This window comes from Equus przewalskii, chromosome 15 (assembly GCF_037783145.1).
Source record: "Equus przewalskii isolate Varuska chromosome 15, EquPr2, whole genome shotgun sequence".
NCBI lineage: Eukaryota > Metazoa > Chordata > Mammalia > Perissodactyla > Equidae > Equus > Equus przewalskii.
In genome coordinates this window covers 48,354,616-48,373,938 of record NC_091845.1, presented here as the reverse complement: position 1 = coordinate 48,373,938, position 19,323 = coordinate 48,354,616, and the positions used below count along the sequence as shown (strand labels likewise).

General features: G+C 38.1%; 1 protein-coding gene across 2 annotated transcripts in view; it reads left to right on the top strand.

The window, feature by feature from the left end:
- Nucleotides 1–1,883: 1,883 nt before the first annotated feature.
- The window catches only part of EXOG (exo/endonuclease G), a 32,566-nt gene continuing 15,126 nt past the window's right edge, over nt 1,884–19,323 (top strand). The window contains exons 1-5 of one of the 2 annotated variants that reach the window (XM_008535470.2): nt 1,934–2,164; nt 3,363–3,512; nt 7,034–7,173; nt 8,660–8,736; nt 10,539–10,653. In XM_008535470.2, the coding sequence (XP_008533692.2) occupies nt 1,960–2,164; nt 3,363–3,512; nt 7,034–7,173; nt 8,660–8,736; nt 10,539–10,653 (687 nt within the window). In that variant the 5' untranslated portion in view covers nt 1,934–1,959. Of the gene's footprint in view, nt 2,165–3,362; nt 3,513–7,033; nt 7,174–8,659; nt 8,737–10,538; nt 10,654–19,323 lie in introns of both variants that reach the window. The other variant, XM_008535471.2, reaches the window with a different exon arrangement.

The following is a 19,323-nucleotide window of genomic DNA, read 5'->3' as shown; positions in this document are numbered from 1 at the left end:
CCTAATGACGAGCACAGAGAAGGAGACAAAGGCAAAAGGCTAACATTTTTGAATGAGGACTTTGGAGCTAGAAACACTGGAAGTTTGGACCGTGGGGTCATCTGGTAAAATGTTTCCTTCAGCAAAGGCTGCTTTCACCCAAAGAAACTGGACACAGAAGCTGCTGCATAAAACCAGGCTTGCCCAAGTGAGCAAGTAGAAGAGGGCACAAGAGCCATTCAACCTGCCTCAAGTACCCCTGTGGAACACTAGGGTTCCCCCTGATTACAGTTTTAAAACTACTGGTGCAGTCACTTCACTTTATGGTGGGCAAACAGGCCCAGAGGGAGCTACTTACACAAAGTCAGGCAGCCCTTCCAATTCTTGACCTCAGGCCCAAATGTGGGGTTCACTGTTGTTCCCAAGTACAGGATCTGGATGAGGAAGAGTCACCTACCATTTATCTTTCTCTTTCTAGTGTTTGGCATGGGGCATGGCACTTAGGAGGGCCTTGAGAAATACCTCTTAAGTGAATGTGTGTATTTAGTAAATTCTGGTGGAAGCTGCTGAAGTAGCTTTGAAACCTACAGATACCAGTGTTGCCGGGTTGTATTTATCAGGACTCTTGGTTGCAAATGACAGAAACCATTAAACAAGAGGGGGCTTTACTGGAAGGATCCTGTGGCAAGTGGCCAGAGAAGCCTCAGGGAAAGGCAGGATGTGCCTGGGCTTCAGGAGCCTTGGAAGTTGGGGTCACAGCTGGGGTGACAGCAATGCAGGCCTTCACCTCTGTCTCAGCATTTCTTCCACTGTTGCTCAGTGCAAGACCAGATGCATCTGCTCCTTTGTCTACTTAGCAGGAAACAAGGCTGTACAGTGCCAGAGTTTCATGTTACACCTTTGCTACCTGGAGAGAGTTCCAGATCCAAAATCCCTGGAAAGACTTGGGTTGACCTAGCTCAGCCAGTTAGGGTCAGAGGCCCAGGGGATTATACAAGATGACTTCTGGAGAGGTATGCCTGGGAAAGGGGTATGGAGCCATGAAGCTGTCTAAACAATGTCTACCCTTTTTCAGTTGGTTGTTAGAAATGGCCTCTTGCTTAGTGACCTAAGTCCACATGGAATGCTGGAGATTGCGCTGCAAAAGGAAGAAGATCCATCTATTTGTCAGTGGGAGTGCATATATCCTTCCTTTGTCAGCAGGCATTCAGCCATCTGGATTTTATATCCTATCAAGATAAAGTAAAAATGACTCAAAAGTGGTTAACATTTAGAGAGCACTTAACATGCCCCAGGTTCTTCCCTAAACGCTTTTATATGGTTAATATCCTTTAATCCTCGCAAGAACCCTATGGTCGATTATCCCCATTTAAAAGAGAGGAAGCGGAAGCCTACAAAAGTGAAGCAACACATCCAAGGTGGACCGACAGTGGTTGGTTGAGGATCCAAACCCCTTGCACTCAGGGTCCTAAGCCACCATGGCTCGTCACCATACTGTCTTGTCAAGAAACTCCTTAGCAGGTACAAAGCTATTTTTAGAAGTTAATATTTGTATTACATGTGACTTCAAAGACAGGTGTCATCAAGATAGCCAATGTGGCACAGGTTTTGGAATCAGACCTGAGTTGGAATCTTGGCTCCAGGGACCTTAGTGTAACCATGCGCAAGTGGTTTACTCACCTTTTAAGTGGGCCTAGACTAAAGGTATTTTCTTCTCAGGATATGTATGCACACTACTGAGCCCTAAAGATGTCATGCTCCCTCATCATCCAGTCAAGTGGACCAGGGGTGAAGGTGGGATTGCTCCTGGGCCTCAAAGTTTGTCACCAGGGGGCGCGCGAGGCCCTCAGCGGAGAGGCGCGTGAGCTTGCGCTCTGGACCTCCGGCGTCTCCTGAGAGACTCAGGCCACGGCGACTCCAGATTGCGCATGCGTGTCTTGGTCCCGCTGTTGTGATTGGCCTTCACACCTCAGACCTGGTATGCGCATGCGCTGTGGCAAAAGGCACGTTGCCTTGGTTAAGATGGCTGCCAAAAGTTTTGCTTCCCGTCTCAGAGGCTCCCGGCACCTTTTGAGTGCCTTCGTGGCCGGAGCTGTAGTGGGCGCCGCGGGAGCCGGGTTCACGGCCGTTCAGTTCCTCCGGAGTCAGGGCGCTGAGGCGGCGTTGGCGGTGAGGGAGCCCGGCGGTAAGTCTGGGGCCGGCTTTTCTTTCCCGGGGTTTAGGGCCCGACTTCTTCCTCGGGCGTGAATCTTGATCCTCGCCGGGCGGCTCTCCATCTGCCTGGCTTTGGCCTCCTCTCTCCACCTTGAGTGTCGCCTGCCTCCTTCACGTACACTTCCTTTCCGTGGAATCTTCATTTTCTCTCCTTCTGCCCCCAGAGTATTTATCACGATTTGTATGTTTTAATGTCTGGGTCCTCCACTAGATTGTTAGCTCCTTAGGAGCTCGGACTGTGTCCAATGTAGTCTCCACCGTGTCCACAGCACGGTACTTGGTACACAATTGCGTTCAATAAGTATGAATGAATGACTAAGTTAACATAGTTTTATCAGATTAGTTAATTGTCCTCATTTTGTCATCGTTCAGATGAAGAATACCTGCCAGCCCTTCTTTAAAGTATATGTCATCACGTTACCAGGGGATACCTTATATTTGATAAAGAAAATGAATTCACGCTCCTTTTTACGCTTTCCCCGACGTGCTAGTTTAACTTGCTCCTTCTGATACTGGGCATTTAGCAAGACACCTCTGATGGCTTGAAGACTAGAGAAGGCATCAAGAGAGGATTATTCTGAAATTGACTTCCAGTTAAACGCGTGCTGGGTTTCCCTCGCTAGGAAAAACGGTACCAGTTTTACCACTGTCTTGCTGCAGCACACGTCTGCTTCAGTACCAGAACATTGAGGAAGAGTGTCAATGAATAATGATCTTTTAAAAAAAATTTAAAAGACTGTGCTTTTGTCCCCTCGCTATTAAAAAGTGATGAGTAGGTAGGCTCTTTCCTGTTCAATCATATCAGTGACAAGTAGTGACGGGAGTTTTTCCTTTACTTCTGTGGTATACACAGTACTTTGTGGGGCAGAGATTTGGAAATTTTATGTGAAAGACCAGTAAGATAAGGTCCTTATTTAAAAGTTAATGAGATAGCTGCAGTTTATCTTGATGTAACTATGCAGTTGATCATAGACAAAGCCAGTATTTTGCCTGTTGTGTCTTTCCTCTGCTTTGTAAGCGTTTGCAAAAATGAGTTGTCCTGGTCCATTAGACTTTTGAGTCAGTCTTTTGTTAAGTCTCACTCCTCTCCCTTTACTTAGAATTTTTTGTTTCTAATAATAGTCGCTATTTCTTATTTTTGTTCTTTTCCCCCTTTTTTCCATTTTTAGGTTCTGCAGAAAAGGCTCTCTTGGAACAATTTGGATTCCCTTTAACTGGAACAGAAACTAGGTGTTACACTAATCATGCTTTGTCTTATGATCAGTCAAAGCGGGTGCCTAGATGGGTTCTTGAACATATATCCAAAAGCAAGATAATGGGTAGGTGGTTAGAAGTAAAGGCATTGATGAAAGATGTTTCCAAATTTAGAACAGGGATTATTGATAATCTCAACCTTTTTTCACATTACCGCGCATTTAGAAAATGATGATGTTTGTATGGCTTACTAGATAAATAGACCCTTCCTGGCAGCCAGGGAGCCCCAGACCCTTCCCAGCTGTCTCAGGGGCTGAGAGGATCTGTATCTTCACACACAAATTGGAGGCTCTGTCATAAATATTGCTGCAGTGAGCACCATTCATTCATTACCTCCACAAATATTTTTTAAGTGCCTACCATGTGTCTGGCACTGTGCTAAGCCTTCGGGATATATCAGTGACCAGAGTAGATGGTCTCTATCCCGCTGTGGCACTTTGAGTTGGGAAGGGGGTGGGTTGACCTATCAAACAAATAATTGTGAATATATAATTACTATTGATAATAACTGTTCTGAAGGAAAAGTGATTGCAAGTTGGATTAGTGTAATTAAGGAACAGTAAAGAATATGATAAGAGATTATAACAGGAGAACCTGATTCTGATTAGCGAGACTTCTCTGAGAAAGTAGCCTGAAGGGGTGGCTGGCTAGGCAGAGGAGTTGAGTGGGCCATGAGATGTGGAGAAGAGCATTCCAGGCAGAAAAAAAAGCACCGTTGCATCTTTGAAGGCCCCAATGTGACGAGTTTTGTTCCTTTAGGGAACTAAAAGAAAGCCAGAGTGGCTGGAGCAAGGGAGAATATGATAGGAAATGAGACTGGAGAGGTAGGCAGGTGTGTAAGTCTGTTCATATGTCCTTATGTCTTGGTAGATTCTTGTAATTAAGATGACCAGATCTTGATATTTAATGTCAAATTGGTTTCTAGATAGATTATTCCAATTTACACTCCCATCATCACTCTTTGTCCTCGTCTCTCCCAACCCTTACCTATAATGAGTATTATTGAGCTTTACAAGTTTAATAGCTGATTTCATTTGTGTTTATTGGTTACCGGTGAGGGTTAATATTTTGTGAATTACTGTTTTTTTGTAGATTAGTCTTACCGTTTTCAGTTGAGATAATTCTTTTTTGAATTGATTTATCAGAGTTCTTTTCTATATTAAGTATATTACCTTTTGTTATAGTTGTTTAAGTCCCATTTTGTTATTTGCCTTTTAGTTTGCTGTGTGGCCCACAAATTGTTTCTTCTCTGCTTTACAATTCATGCTATGCTTATGTATATTAGAATGGTGATGTTAAAATGTGAATGTGTCGTTTCTAGAGTGCAAACCAACCAGCAGAATAGCAGGAAGTTTGGAACGTGCTTGCTGGTGGAGGGAAACTGATGCAGGTGTAAACTTTATCATAGCACCTGAGAGTTGATTATAAGTTTACGTCAAGAGAAATTCTTGATTTAGTCTCAAGTTTAATGAATTTCCTTTAAATACAGAAATATTCCCAAGATGTAAGGAACTTTGGCTTTACTAATTTTATCGTGCTCTTAAGTTATCATTTTCAGAGGCATATGAGGAAAGCACTGCATTTCTTATTGTAAATCCTGTGAGCTGTGTACTTTTGAGGCGGTAAAATAATGTTATTTGAGAACAGGAGCAAGATACCTGTGATTACTTGATTTCAGTGTAAAGAGTCTTCTGTTTTCAGTAATGACAGACTAAATTATTCAGACTTACTCTCCTGCTAAAAACAATGAGAAATGTTATTCTCAGTATGTAAAAAGTATAGAGAAAAAAATCTCTAAGAAAGAAGAGGAAGAGAGCCAGCATGATAGTGGTGAATTGCCAGGCCAATATCTGGGTGAAGGCCAGCATCGAGAAAGGTAAGGGCAGTCCTGGCAAACCAAAGCCGCGTTTCTTTTGTTCTGCAGCCTTACAGGGTGAGGGGGACTGAACGCCAGACTCAAGGCTCACCAAGGTAGACTGTCTAAGATATCCTCCCCATATGTTAACCTGGAACCCCAGAGAGCTGCACCCTCGGGGAAGGACGAACCAGCATTAATCTGCCTGTCTACCACAGGGGACTTATAGAAGGTTGTCTTGGCACTGAGCAGGGAAGGGTCAAAAGGAAAATAAAAAGCTTATTCCAGAGAAGTTGAGGCCACAGACTGGCTATGATGCAGACTTGTAGCCCAAAGCCATGTAGCCTGAATAGATCAAGGAACCTTAAGCCCTGAACTTGGTTTAATGTTGTCCCCCACTGGTTTGCCTCCAGACACTTGACAGAAGTAAATTTACATCCTTTCTCAAGGAAGGCATCTTCATCCTAGACCTTTGGAAATTCCTACAAATGTTTTTTCAAGGGCAGTGAGCACCAGGCAAAGATAACCAGGCATACAAGGAAGCGATTCCAATGGTAATGACACTTAGAGAACTTTACTAATACTTGTGCTGTGTTACCAGTTCTTTTTTTCTTTTCTTTTCTTTTTTTGAGGAAGATTAGCCCAGAGCTAATATCTGCCGCCCATCCTCCTTTTTGCTGAGGAAGACTGGCCCTGAGCTAACATCCGTGGCCATCTTCCTCTACTTTATATGTGGGACACCTGCCACAGAATGGCTTGACCTGGGATCCGAACCAGTGAACCCTGGGCCGCAGAAGTGGAACATGCAAACTTAACCGCTGTGCCACCGGGCTGACCCCCAGTTATTTTTTTCTTTATGAAGTGATTCTGACAAGCTATATATTAGATACTTTGAACCTGGGGATCTGATGATTTTAAATTTTCCTTGGGTGAATGAAATGACATTGGAATCAGTGACTTCATTGATCTCCATTTACACTTTTTTGAGTAGCGGCCTGAGTATATTCCATTTTTCCTCATAATTTTTGTAGCTTAACAAGATCTGTCCTAATGACAGTGGAGAATGTAGTGTTAGGATTTGCTGATGTCTACAGTGGCAAACTATTCTTGAGGTATCAGAATATAAATAAAATTGAGATTTCTTCTCTCCCATGTGGTACTCAGATGTTTTATTTCAGGAATTTCTGGATTGAGCTCATAACCTAAATGTTTGTTTTGTCATGGCTTAAGAGGCAGTAAGCAAGATAACAGAGACACTCTCCCCCTGCCCTAGGCTATTCCTGCCCAGAACAAATTGTTTTGTGTCTATATATATCCATTATTTCAGTACATACAAACTTGTCAAATACAGTTGTACAAAATACAGTACATAGAGGTCTTTTTTAAAAAGCAAGAGTTTATTTAGTACCTGAGCTTTTTATACAGTTTAGCTATTTGGTCATTGTTTTTACTTAAATCCTATCCAGGGCATTTTTCCTTTAACTTAAAAGGCCAGAAACAAAAGTATATGAGATAGCTACACTGTATGAAAAGCATTCTTTCCTAGACTAGGCCTTGCTAAATTCAGATGAAGTATCTGAACTATCCCAGGAACTTGAGACATGCACGCAATCACTAACTACTAGCTGCTTAGAGAGATACCAGCCAGCAGCAACCAGCTTGCCTTGCTTAGAGAATCTTGAGGGATGTTTGTCCACTGACAGCTTACCCGTTTTGTGTGTTTTTCTTCAGGTGATGCAGACAGAAAACATTGTAAATTCAAGCCTGATCCCAACATCCCTCCAACCTTCAGTGCCTTAAACGAGGACTATGTTGGAAGTGGGTGGTCACGAGGACACATGGCTCCAGCAGGAAATAACAAATTTTCATCTGTAGGCATATTTTTGGGGAGGGATGGGAATGTGGGGCTGGGATTATGCGTCCCATGGGACTTGTAGATTAAGAACTTAGGAGCCAAACCTTAAAATTTGAGACTTTCCATATTCTATTTTGTATTTTTCTTCCTGACTCTAATTCCGTTTTTTGTTCAGATGCTGAGACATTGTTACAGGTTGAGTGAGGAAAACTAAATGCTGTGTAAAAGGGAACTGGAAAGCCACTAGGAGCTAAAGCTACTAATTTTTATTTTGAAAAATTTCAGACATGTAGAAAAGTTGAAAAGAGTACAGCAGAAATATTTTGACCTGTAGGAAAGTTGAGAAGATAGCACGGCAAACACATTTTAATACATTTACCTTACATATGCATATATATGTATATTAATTTTTTTTAAAACATGGACAGTAAATTGCACACATCATAACACTTCATTCCTAAATAGATCACTCAAGGGATTGTATCATCTAAGAAAGAAGATATTTATATATATGATGAGAGTATCATTATACCAAGAAATATGTGCAAAAGTATTTTTGTATGTGTACAATAATATTGTCTAATATACAATTCATGTGTGCCAAATTGTCCCAAGTATGTCTTTTACAGCTTTTTTTTGATCCAGTATCCAGTCATGAATCACATAGTATGTTTAGTTGTCATATCTTTCTAGTCTCCTTTAATTTAGGATAATTTATCTGCCAGAAAGGAGAGAAATGTCTTTTATGGCATTTACATTTATTTCATGAAGTGTAGGTGATTATTAATGTTAAGATAGTGGTTCCCAACCTTGGATACTCAGTAGTCACCTGGGGAAGTTTTAAAAAATCCTAATGGCCAGACCTGTAACCCAAAGCAATTAAATTAGAAACTGGGGGGGTGGAACCCTGGAATCAGTATTTTTAAAGCCCTAAGTTATTCCACCATGCATTCAAGGTTGAGAGCCACTGCTTGAAGAGAAGGTAATTGGTAGCTTTGGCAGTATAGATCGGTGAAAGGAAATACAATGATAGAGCCTTGTATTTATGGGTCAGAAGTGTGAAATAAATGAACACATAGTGGCCAGAAATGCAGAAGAACAAGAAATTTTTCTCTGCCGCTTTTGAACTAATATGTTTGTACTCTCCTACTTAATAAAATTCTTGAAAGTTGACCTTTACCAAGAAACCCTTTGCCAGAGGCTTAAAACCAGAATTTACTCTTTAGTTTTATATTGGAAATGTTTAGTTCTTCGAGACTACATAGGTTTGAATTTTATAAATTATAAAGAAAGCTAGCATACCAAACTACTTATTTTGAATAATCATTATTGAGCTTTCTGTCCTGGAATGGCTCTGGCTTTCATTTATCAAAACAAGTAGTCACTGTAATTGCCTAGAGCTAAAGTATAAATAAGGAACTGTTTTTCTGTGTCTGCTTTGTAAAATCTCTCAAAGAGGAGGACATTTCAGTGCAAGTTACTATTTTAATTTCTTTTCACAGAAAGCCATGGCTGAAACATTTTACCTTTCTAATATTGTGCCACAGAATTTTGATAATAATGCTGGATATTGGAACAGGTGAGGGGTGAGAGTTTTTAAAATGTGATTCTGTGGGAGAATGTACTAGTGTGTCCGTCAACTGTTTCTGTCTTTGTTTTTCCAAAGCTTAAACTACTAAAGGTACGTACTTTGGACTAGGTTTTTCTTTTGCTATATTTCAGGAGTACGGTTTTCTATGGGAGTACAGACTTCAAAACATAGCCAGCCATTTTGATCATGTTTACCACTGATCAGAAGTCAAGTTCTGGAAGAAGCTACTCAAAATATTATTACTGAGGCAATAAAATATTTTTGAATATGTCCAGAGAACACTATATTTTTCTCTCCTCCTTATTTCAAGAATCAAGAGTTGCTGAGCTTTTTTTTTTTAAAAAAAAAAGTTTTGGTACAATTAAACATAACCATTAACCAGTTTTTGATAAAACCTAACTGTAAATTCATCTGGACTTTCTGCGTTTTTTGGATACTTTTTAAGCACTTCTGTCAGGGGGTACTGTCTAAGCATCTGAAACGAGTACTGCTGGAGGTTGTTTCAGGCTATTGTGTTTTCCCCACAGTACTTTGTGGTTTAAAGTAATTAAGAGAGCAGCCCACACTAAAAGAGACTTCAATGATTATTAGTCACGGCCCACATTTATTTCATCTACATACGCTCCCTTTCCCCTGCTCAGATTATTTTAAGCAGGTGAAAAATATATAATTTTATACATAAGTATTTCATAAGTAAATATTTTTAGAAGATAAGGACTCTTTTAAAATATAACACCAGTACTGTTATTGCCCCCGAACAGTTTAATAGTACTTCCTTATTAGCAGTTTTACAATCAGTCTTCAAATTTCCCTGATTGTCTTTAATTTTTTTTTTAATCTGTAGGTTTACCTTCCTCTTTTTTTTTCCCCTTGCAAATTATTTGTTCAAGGTCTAGGATGTTTGTCCTATAGTTTCCTTTCCATCTTCTGGCTGATTGCATACCTGTGGAAACATTTAACATTTTCCTTTACCAAGGGATATATTTTTGGGAGGAAAAATTTACCTTATAATTGGGCATACATACTATAAGATATAATAATGTTGATTTTACTTTTTAGATACAGAAACTGAAGAATGATGACATGCATTGTTATCTCTCATAAATCTCTTCGACTGCAGTATAAGAAAGTGCATATTAAAACTACTTGCCATTTTTATCTAGTAAATTAGCAAAAACAGTTTTTAAGTGATAAGTCCAGTGTTGTAAAGATTGTTGTGAAACTGCTGTGTCATATTTTGGAGTTTATAGAGTAAATTGATACAGTCTCATTAGAAATATTAGTTTGATATATAATCAAGCATCATTAAAATATTTATTCAATAAAGTAATTTTGGCCCTTGAAATTTATCCTAAGGAATTAATACAGTGTTACATTATATAAGAAATGTTAGGATAACTCCAGTTGTCCCACAATAGGAATGGTTAAATAAATAAGGTATAGCAACTTATTGGAATGATATATAATTCTTGAAAAAAGTTTATTTGAGAACTATGACATAGAAAAATAAGAGAAAATAAAACAAAATTTCAGCTTTAAAATGCATGCTAAATGCACATAGGAAAGTGTAGATAGTTATCTTAATTGTGTGATTTTTAAGTCTTTTTGTGCAGTAGGAAACTGGGACAGTCACTGCTTATGTGCTTATAATGTTTGTGCAGTATTCTCTTGTTTACGTTAATTTCTTAAATTCACTATTCTTGGTTTCTTTCCTAGGAAGTTGATATGGTTTGTTTCTTCTCTACATATATGTCTGAGAACATCATACATATTTTTGCCTTGTTTTTCAGAATAGAAATGTACTGTCGAGAACTGACAGAGAGGTTTGAAGATGTTTGGATAGTCTCTGGACCATTGACCTTACCTCACACTGCAAGTGATGGAAAGAAAACAGTTAGTTACCAGGTAGGAACATGTTTTAACATTCAGGCTTATGTTGTTTTTATGGGATTATAATCTCATTCTGTATTCTGTTTTTAATTTCATTTATTCAGTAGTATTTATTGAACACCTGTTGGAATGATTGGCATAGAGGATATAGTGATGGATTAAAAAGCAACCATTGCCTACAAGGAGCTCACAGTTTATAGACATGCTGTTAATGAATTACCTTAAATTGGGATATGCTGTAATAGAGAGAAATACATGAGTGAAGTGGAGTGACGAAAGGCTGACTAGCTCTATTTGTGTGAGCTGGGAAGACTTAACAGAGGAAGAGACTTTTGAGCTAGATCTTGACAGGTGAGTAAGAGTAAAATGTGTCAGGAGGGGAGCATGGAAATTCCAGAAGATGGAACAGTGTGAGCACAGGATATTCGTCATCAACAGCGTAGTTCTGGGGTTCAGGTATTGTTGATAAAGACTTGAGCTTATGGTTCAAGAAAGTATGGGTGGCTCAGGAGGGATGAGGATTTCTACAACAAGTAAGACAGGGGCCAGATAATAGAGGGCTTTGTATTCCATGAAGACTTGAATTTTCATGTTTAGACACTGAGAAGTCATAGATTTGTTTTAAACATGAGAGACAATTTATTTGTTTTGGGTTTTATAAAAAGTATTCTGGCAGCACTATGTAGAGAGGTAGGTGAGGACGGGGATGTTGGAAGGAGAGGTTTGAGGCATGGAGGTGAATTGGGACATTACTGCAGCAGTCCTGTGGAAACAGACATGGCTGAACTCACGCAGTTGCGGTGAGGATGAATAGAGAAATACAAGAAAGAGGAACCATGAATTAACTTGTTGGATGAAGAAGAGGAAAAAGTTAAGGATAACATCCAGATTGCAATGAGTAAGGGGAGGAAAACTTTTAGATACTTGGATTTTTTAAAAAGAAGATTTTTTACATGCAAGATATTTGAGAACTTTATAGACTGAAGGAAAGAGAGAATAAAGATATAAGAGAGTATAATTAGTGGTGTGAGAGCTTTAGACATCTATTGTTGATGTCTAAAATTGAGGATTCTGCCAAGAGGGTGGCTGAACTGATGTACTGTGAGATCTACATAGGGTGGGAAATGAAGTGAAGTGAGGAGGAACAGGTGATAGCGTACGTGAAAAGAGAGGGATTGAAGGACTGCCCAGTAAGGTCAAAGAGAAGATGTATTTGGAGGGAGCACCTGGCTCAGCTCCAGGAATAAAGTAGATATTTAATAGATGCTGGTTAGGTTAAATGATTACTTAAGAAAGCCTGTGATAAAATTGAGTGACCTGAGAAAACAGATTTAAGAAAGCAAAAACAACTTTAAGGTGTATTCTGTCCCACTTAACTTGCTTATTATCAACCGCTCTGGATCAGATGTGCAGTGATATGTAAGTATCCAAAGTGTTCACATAGGTGCTCACACCCTCAGAATATTCCAGCAGTTCTTATGGGAGGGAAGGAGTGGCAAAGGAGTCAGTATTTTAAAAAGATTAATTTATCTCTTCTGATCAACTTGCTAACTTAATTTTAGTATTTTTTTGTAATGTTAGAAGAAAAAAATAGCTTAAAGCTCCCTGTATTCTCTTATTTTTCAAATATTAATTATTCTTGAGCTTTGTTAAATTCTCTTTACTCTTACCATTGAAAAAGAGGTTCTCCTAGCTTTGACTTCTAAATGTCAAGTGATCAAATTACAGTTATGAGTGTGCCTTGTTTTCATAAAATTGCAAAATTTATGTGACTAACTTACTGTGTAGAAGAAAATTCATACAAAGTTTAAAAGGAAAAATTAACTATCATTAAATTAAGAGCATTTCACTAAACAGTTTTTTTGTGTGGATACTTCTGTTAAATATGTGTTGGCCAAATGCTATAGTGGAAAGTATATTGTTTTTCTTAAGTTGGATATAATTTTTCAAAATATAACTTAGAAAAATGTTATATATCTGCCAGCTCGTTCTGCTGAAAGGGCCTAGAAGTGGTGATAGGTTACTAGCAGTGAGTGTACCTTGAGACCAGATCTTGGTTTCTAAAAAAAACGTTTCCTGCTGAAAGAACTCAGCATGTGGAAAAGTGGCTGATTCCCTGGATGGTACAGAGAACTACAAAATGGAACATCTTGTGCCAGAAAGCAAGGAAGTGCTCAAACAAATCGTGGGGACGTGTCAAAAGGACACAGAAAGTAGCTTGAAGGAACTCCAACTTACTGTGTCTGGGACTATTTGGTATCAAAATAAAATGGACTATAAACCTGTTCAATTAAATAAGAATCCGTACATTTAATAAGTAAATAAATACATGGGTGTAAAGGAACTTCTACGTCTTACCATAGAATGTCAACTAATAGATTTATAATAATGAAAGAGTTAAATCATTTTGCAACCATCATGGTAATAAGTGATTCGGACAAGAGTTATCAGTGCATGATAAAAATAGTGCAAGTTTTATGAGGAATAGGACATTTATGTAGTTAAAAGAATCTCCCCTCAAATTATTAGTAACAAAGCGAGAAATGATAACTTTGTAGTGGAGAAACTCCTCCTTAACAAAGTGATCAAGGTTAATATTGCCAGTAATGGGACTTACTGATAAGCTGCACTTCCTGGTGTGATGCACTAAGGCTACGATATTGCTTCTGTGATATTTCTGCCAAAAAAGCATAGCATTGAATCTCATCATGCAGAAATATCAGACAAACTCCAGTTGAGGGACATTCTGTGAAACAGCTGACTTGTGTTCTTCAAAAATGTTAGTGTTGTAAAGGACAAAGGCCGAGAAGCTAACTGTTCCAGATTAATGGAGACTAAAGAGTCATGAAAACAAAATGTGTGATCTTAGATCAAATAAACAAAAGTTGCTGAAAAGGACGTTATTGGGACAATTGGCAGCATTTGAGGGCTGTAGATGAGATAATTGTATTTTATCAGTGTTAAATTTCCTGATTTTGAAAATCGTACTGTGATTATTTAAGTGAATGTCTTCTCTTTTAGGAAATACATCGTGAAGGATGTGTCTAGGACTTAGTTTCAAAAGGTTTAGGGAAAGCAAAAGAGAGTGGTAAAGCATGTTGGGCAAAATGTTAACAGTTGGCAAATCTGGGTGCAGGGCAGACAGGTGTTCTTTGTGCTATTCTTGCAAATTCTAAATTTGCAATTAATTCAGAATGAAACAAATACATATATATATTTTAATATATCTTTTCTATGCTAGAATTCTTTTTACACTGGAATATATAAAACTAACCACTAAAAAGCCTTACCTTCTCCTAAATAGTTTATCAGCAAATGATATTAAAGCATATTCAAGTAGCCTTAAAGAGAGTTTTAAAAGGGACCTGTCAGCTCTCCTTACCCTAATTAGTGTCATGGTGATGAAATGTTGAGAGCTGTCGAGATCAGCTTCCTGAAGAGTATACTTTGAATAGTAATAGTTTTGTTTTTTGTTTTTATTTTACAGCTTTATTGGTCTTAGGTCTTTTCTTTCAGATTCTGGGCCTCTGAACCTATATCATTAATTTTCTATGTCTGTGTTAGTTTATAGGATCTATTCATGTTCACACTGGCAAATCTTTAATTCAGCAAATCTTCAAGCACCTGTCATGTGGGAGGAATGTATATAGAATTGTAAATGAGATGCCTCAAACTACATTCTTGATTACTTTCTCCCTTCTTTCCTGTATTTTACATTCTAGGAGTCATCTCTCTCTCTTTCTCTCAATTTCTTTGAGTCAACAACTTTTATCGATTCTCTTTCTTAACTTTTACTTAGATTTTACTGAAGCTCTGAACACCTGTAGCATTGCAGAGGCCTCTAGTGAGTGTCTCTGCCTCCAATTCTTTTGGTTCCAATCTATCTGGAGTCCAGAAATCATGACAGAGAAAGTATACATTTTTACTTTTCTCATCTTCAAAACCATCAGAAATAATACCAAAAGAACAGGAAAAGAAACATCATTTATACTGAAATCAGGAAATGTCTGTATTCTTATATCAAAGAACTTCCAATAATATCTAAAAAATACAGTACCTTTGGACTAAATTATAAAAGGATATTAATTTGACATGTCTTCTCTTATCAAAGCATGGGGCAGGGTACTTGAGTTAGTAAGGAAGTTGCAGAAGGGTCCCACCAGTAGCAGGTCACACGAGAAACTTCTTGTGCCCTACTTGGAGTTTATCCCTTTACCTTAGAATAATAGGACTGGCAAGGTGATTGTAGTCATGAAAAGCGCAGATTTCATGTCAGATCTGGCTCGTATCTTTGTTTTTATAAATACTTGCATTTGGTCAGTTTTATTGGCAAAATTTGGATAATAATAACATTTGCCTCATTGGGTTATTAGGACCATTGTTTGCTTGGTACCTGGCAAATAGTAAATGTTCAGTAAATGTTAGCTGCTGTTATTTTATTCTTTTGGAGGCTGACTCAAAAAATCTCAGCAAGATTAGATCCCTGAAGAAAATGAAATGCCATCTACAAAGTGTTGAGGTAAAAAGATGTGACCCAAGAATTCATTACTCAGATTTGTTGTCATTAACACATCAAGTTAATGATAGAAAGGTGATCTCTCAATATGTTAAAACTTCAGAAATATAGCTACCTATGTACCCTTCCTGAAAGTTACTTTAGATGTAATCCAGTTAATTGAAAGATGAAACAAATAATAAAGAATTCACAACATGGGAAAACTTTAAACAGTGAATCCATTTATGGCATTGTCTTTTTTTTTAAAAAAAATTTTTATTAAGATTATGATAGTTTACAGTCTTGTGAAATTTCAGTTGTACATTATTGTTAGTCATGTTGTAGGTGCACCACTTCACCCTTTGTGCACTCCCCCCATCTCCCCTTTCCCCTGGTAACCACCAATCAGTTCTCTTTGTCTATATGTTTAACTTCCACCTATGAGTGGAGTCGTGCAGAGTACATCTTTCTCTCTCTGGCTTATTTCACTTAACATAATACCCTCAAGGTCCATCCATGTTGTTGTGAATGGGACGATTTTATCCTTTTTTATGGCTGAGTAGTATTCCATTGTGTATATATACCATATCTTCTTTATCCAATCATCTGTTGATGGGCACTCACGTTGCTTCCATGTCTTGGCTATTGTAAATAATGCTGCGATGAACATAGGGGTGCATGGGACTTTTGGAATTGCTGATTTCAGGTTCTTTGAATAGATACCCAGTAGTGGGATGGCTGGGTCATAAGGTATTTCTATTTTTAATTTTTTGAGAAATCTCCATACTGTTTTCCATAGTGGCTGCACCAGTTTGCATTCCCACCAACAGTGTATGAGGGTTCTTTTTTCTCCACAACCTCTCCAACATTTGTCACTTTTTGTTTTGGATATTTTTGCCATTCTAACAGGTATAAGGTGATATCTTAGTGTAATTTGGATTTGCGTTTCCCTGATGATTAGTGAGGATGAGCATCTTTTCATGTGTCTATTGGCCATCCGTATATCTTCTTTGGAGAAATGTCTGTTCATGTCCCCTGCCCACTTTTTGATCAGGTTGTTTGATTTTTTTGTTGTTGAGCTGTGTGAGTTCTTTATATATTATGGAGATTAACCCTTTGTTGGATATATAACTTGTAAATATTTTTTCCCAACTAGTGGGTTGTTTTTTTGTTTCAATCCTGTTTTCCCTTGCCTTGAAGAAGCTCTTTAGTCTGATGAAGTCCCATTTGTTTATTCTTTCTATTGTTTCCCTCATCTGAGGAGTTACGGAGTCCGAAAAGATTCTTTTGAAACTGATGTCAAGGAGTGTACTGCCTATAAAACAGTGAATCCATTTAAACATAGAGTGAAGTCTGATAATTACTTTTACAAAACATTGCAATAGACATTATTCTTGAAATAAAGCTACCCAGTGTATGAAATGTAATGATTTTATAATAGACAAAGATAAAAATCAAAGAATGTGCCAACAGCAACTAGAGGATTACAGGGGAAGTGGAGAGAGAGGAGCAGCAGTCTAAGTGGACTGATTTCTTCGTCTTCCATAGGGGCTGTCTGCACACTGTTTCAAATCAAGCTGGTGGCAATAGAGAAGATGCGTGCATATGTAAAATTATAAAGTGAACACTAGTAGGACCAATTCTCTCCCCTAACAAAACAAAGCAAAACAAAAACAAAGACTGTATAGCAAAAGATAGAAAACTAAGAAACTTTAAAATAAGATGACAGGGCAATTATATAACAATAAATGCAAATGTAAGATACTCCATTATTGAAAGTAAAACTCTCAGATTGGATCAGAAAATTAAAGCCAACTAATTAATCAACTCAGAAAGATTAAAAGTTAAAAAAATGGGTAAAGATAAACCAAGCAAATCTAAAACAAAAAGTAAACTGGGATTATTATATTACTATTACACAGTGTTGTGTTCTAACTGCTATGCTTGTGTGCAAGCAGTTGCGTAGCATCAGCGTACATAAAAGCAAGTACTGGTGTAAATAATACAAAAAGAAACTGGATTAGAGTAATATTGGGAGGTTTCAATGAGCGTCTTTCAGTTTTGGACAAATATTAGGTGAAAAATACTCATTTATACACATTGTCCATACTTCAGGCCACAGAGAAGCCTCAAATTTCAAAAAGTAAAGTAGCATAGGAGTTATCTCTTTCAGGAAGGCTTTCACTGATGAAATGACCTAGGCTTATTCCTAGCTTATTGTGCATGTTCACTGTTATCGAATGCCTTTTAAAACATCTAGATGTCAAACATTGATAGATCGTATGTTTTTCCAATTTAATCTTTATTATAGTGAATTATGCATATAGTCTTTTTATGTGATGTAAAATATATATAACAAAATTTACTATAGAATTCCACAGCATTAAGTACATTGACATTGTTGTGCAATCATCACCACCATTCATCTCCAGAACATTTTTATCTTCCCAAACTGAAACTCCGTATTTGTTAAACAGTAACTCCTCATTCTCCTTCCTCCTGGCCCTTGGCAACCACAAATCTACTTACTATCTGCATGAATGTAACTCTTCTAGGTACCTCACATAAGTGGAATCGTACAGTATTTGTCCTTTCGTGTCTGGCTTATAATGCCTTCAGGGTTCATCCATGTTGTAGAATGTGTGAGAATTTCCTTCCTTTGTAAGGCTGAACAGTATTCCATTATATGTATATACCAAATTTTGTTTATCTCTTGATGAATGTTTTCCACCTTTTGGCTGTTGTAAATAATGCTGCTATGAACATTGATGTACAAATATGTGTTTGAGTCCCTGCTTTCAGTTCTTTGGTGTGTATACCCAGAAGTGAAATTGCTGGATCATATGGTAGTTCTGTGTTTTAATTTTTTGAGGAACTGTTTTCCATAGTGGACGTACCATTTGACATTCCTACCACGAACAAATAGAGCCTTAATGTTAAACCACTCTTGCAATTTTAAAATACCTTACCTGGTTTTGGCTCTTTTGCCAGTAGTTCAGGAATTGCTGTTATATTGCTGTCTGTAGCTAGAGCCAGGGCCTCCAGGTTTCATTATTCCTGATGGCCCCATTTACTGTGAAGTTGGCATAGCCCTCAGCCTCAGCTGGGCACAGAGTTTTGTAGCCAGAGCAAGGGCATTAATGAATAGAAGAGAAGGTGACAAAGATTAGGCAGAAGCCTGTCTTTGAATAAACTTAGTAGATTTGGACTCTACTTAGTAAGACTGGTACCATGTTCAGGGTAATACCTCTGTCTGAGTTTCCCTGTATATTAGTGTTATATGTCACTATGCTCTTTGGACTGTGATCTAGCTGGTAGATTACCCGTTACAACACAATTCCATGAAATAGTGAGGCCAATTTGGGAGATTTCCTTTGTTTTGTGGTTTTTTATGGACCTCAGTTGCAAAGGGTTGCTGAGTTATCACACTCAGTTTATGGCACATCATTGTCATTGATTCCTATTAGATTTCTCTTGATATTTTTATATTTCTTGTATTCACCTTCTGCTTCATTTCTCACTCCCCAACCATTTACTGTGTGTCTTTGTGTGTTTTTTTCTTTAAAATCTTGAGAGAAGTAAAGACTTCCTAATCATAATCCTACTAATCAGGAAAGTCTTCTGATTGAAGAATCTGCTAGAGAAGCCCACATGTTTCTGGATTTAGGAGACACTGCTCTTTTTGCTGTCAGAAGGCGTTTATTGAATGACTACAGGCATACGTGGAGATACTGCACATTTGGTTCCAGACCACCACAGTTGGAATATGGCCATAAAGCGAGTCACAACTTTTTTGGTTTCCCAGGGCATATAAAAGTTATGTTTACACTATATTGTAGTCTGCTGAGTGTACAATGGCATTATGTCTAAAGAAACCATGTACATACCTTAATTAAAAAATACTTTATTGCTAAAAAATGCTAACCATCATCTGAGCCTTCAGAGATTTGTAATCCTTTTGCTGGTGGAGGGTCTTGCCTCGATGCTGGTGGCTGCTGACTGATCAGGGTGGTGGTTGCTGAAGGTTGGGGTAGCTGTGGCAATGTCTTAAAATAAGACAACAATGAAGTTTGCCGCGTTGGTTAACTCTTCCTTTCATGAATGATTTCTCTGTAGCATGCGATGCTGTTTGATAGCATTTTACTCACAGTAGAACTTCTTTCAAAATTGGCGTCAGTCCTCTCAAACCC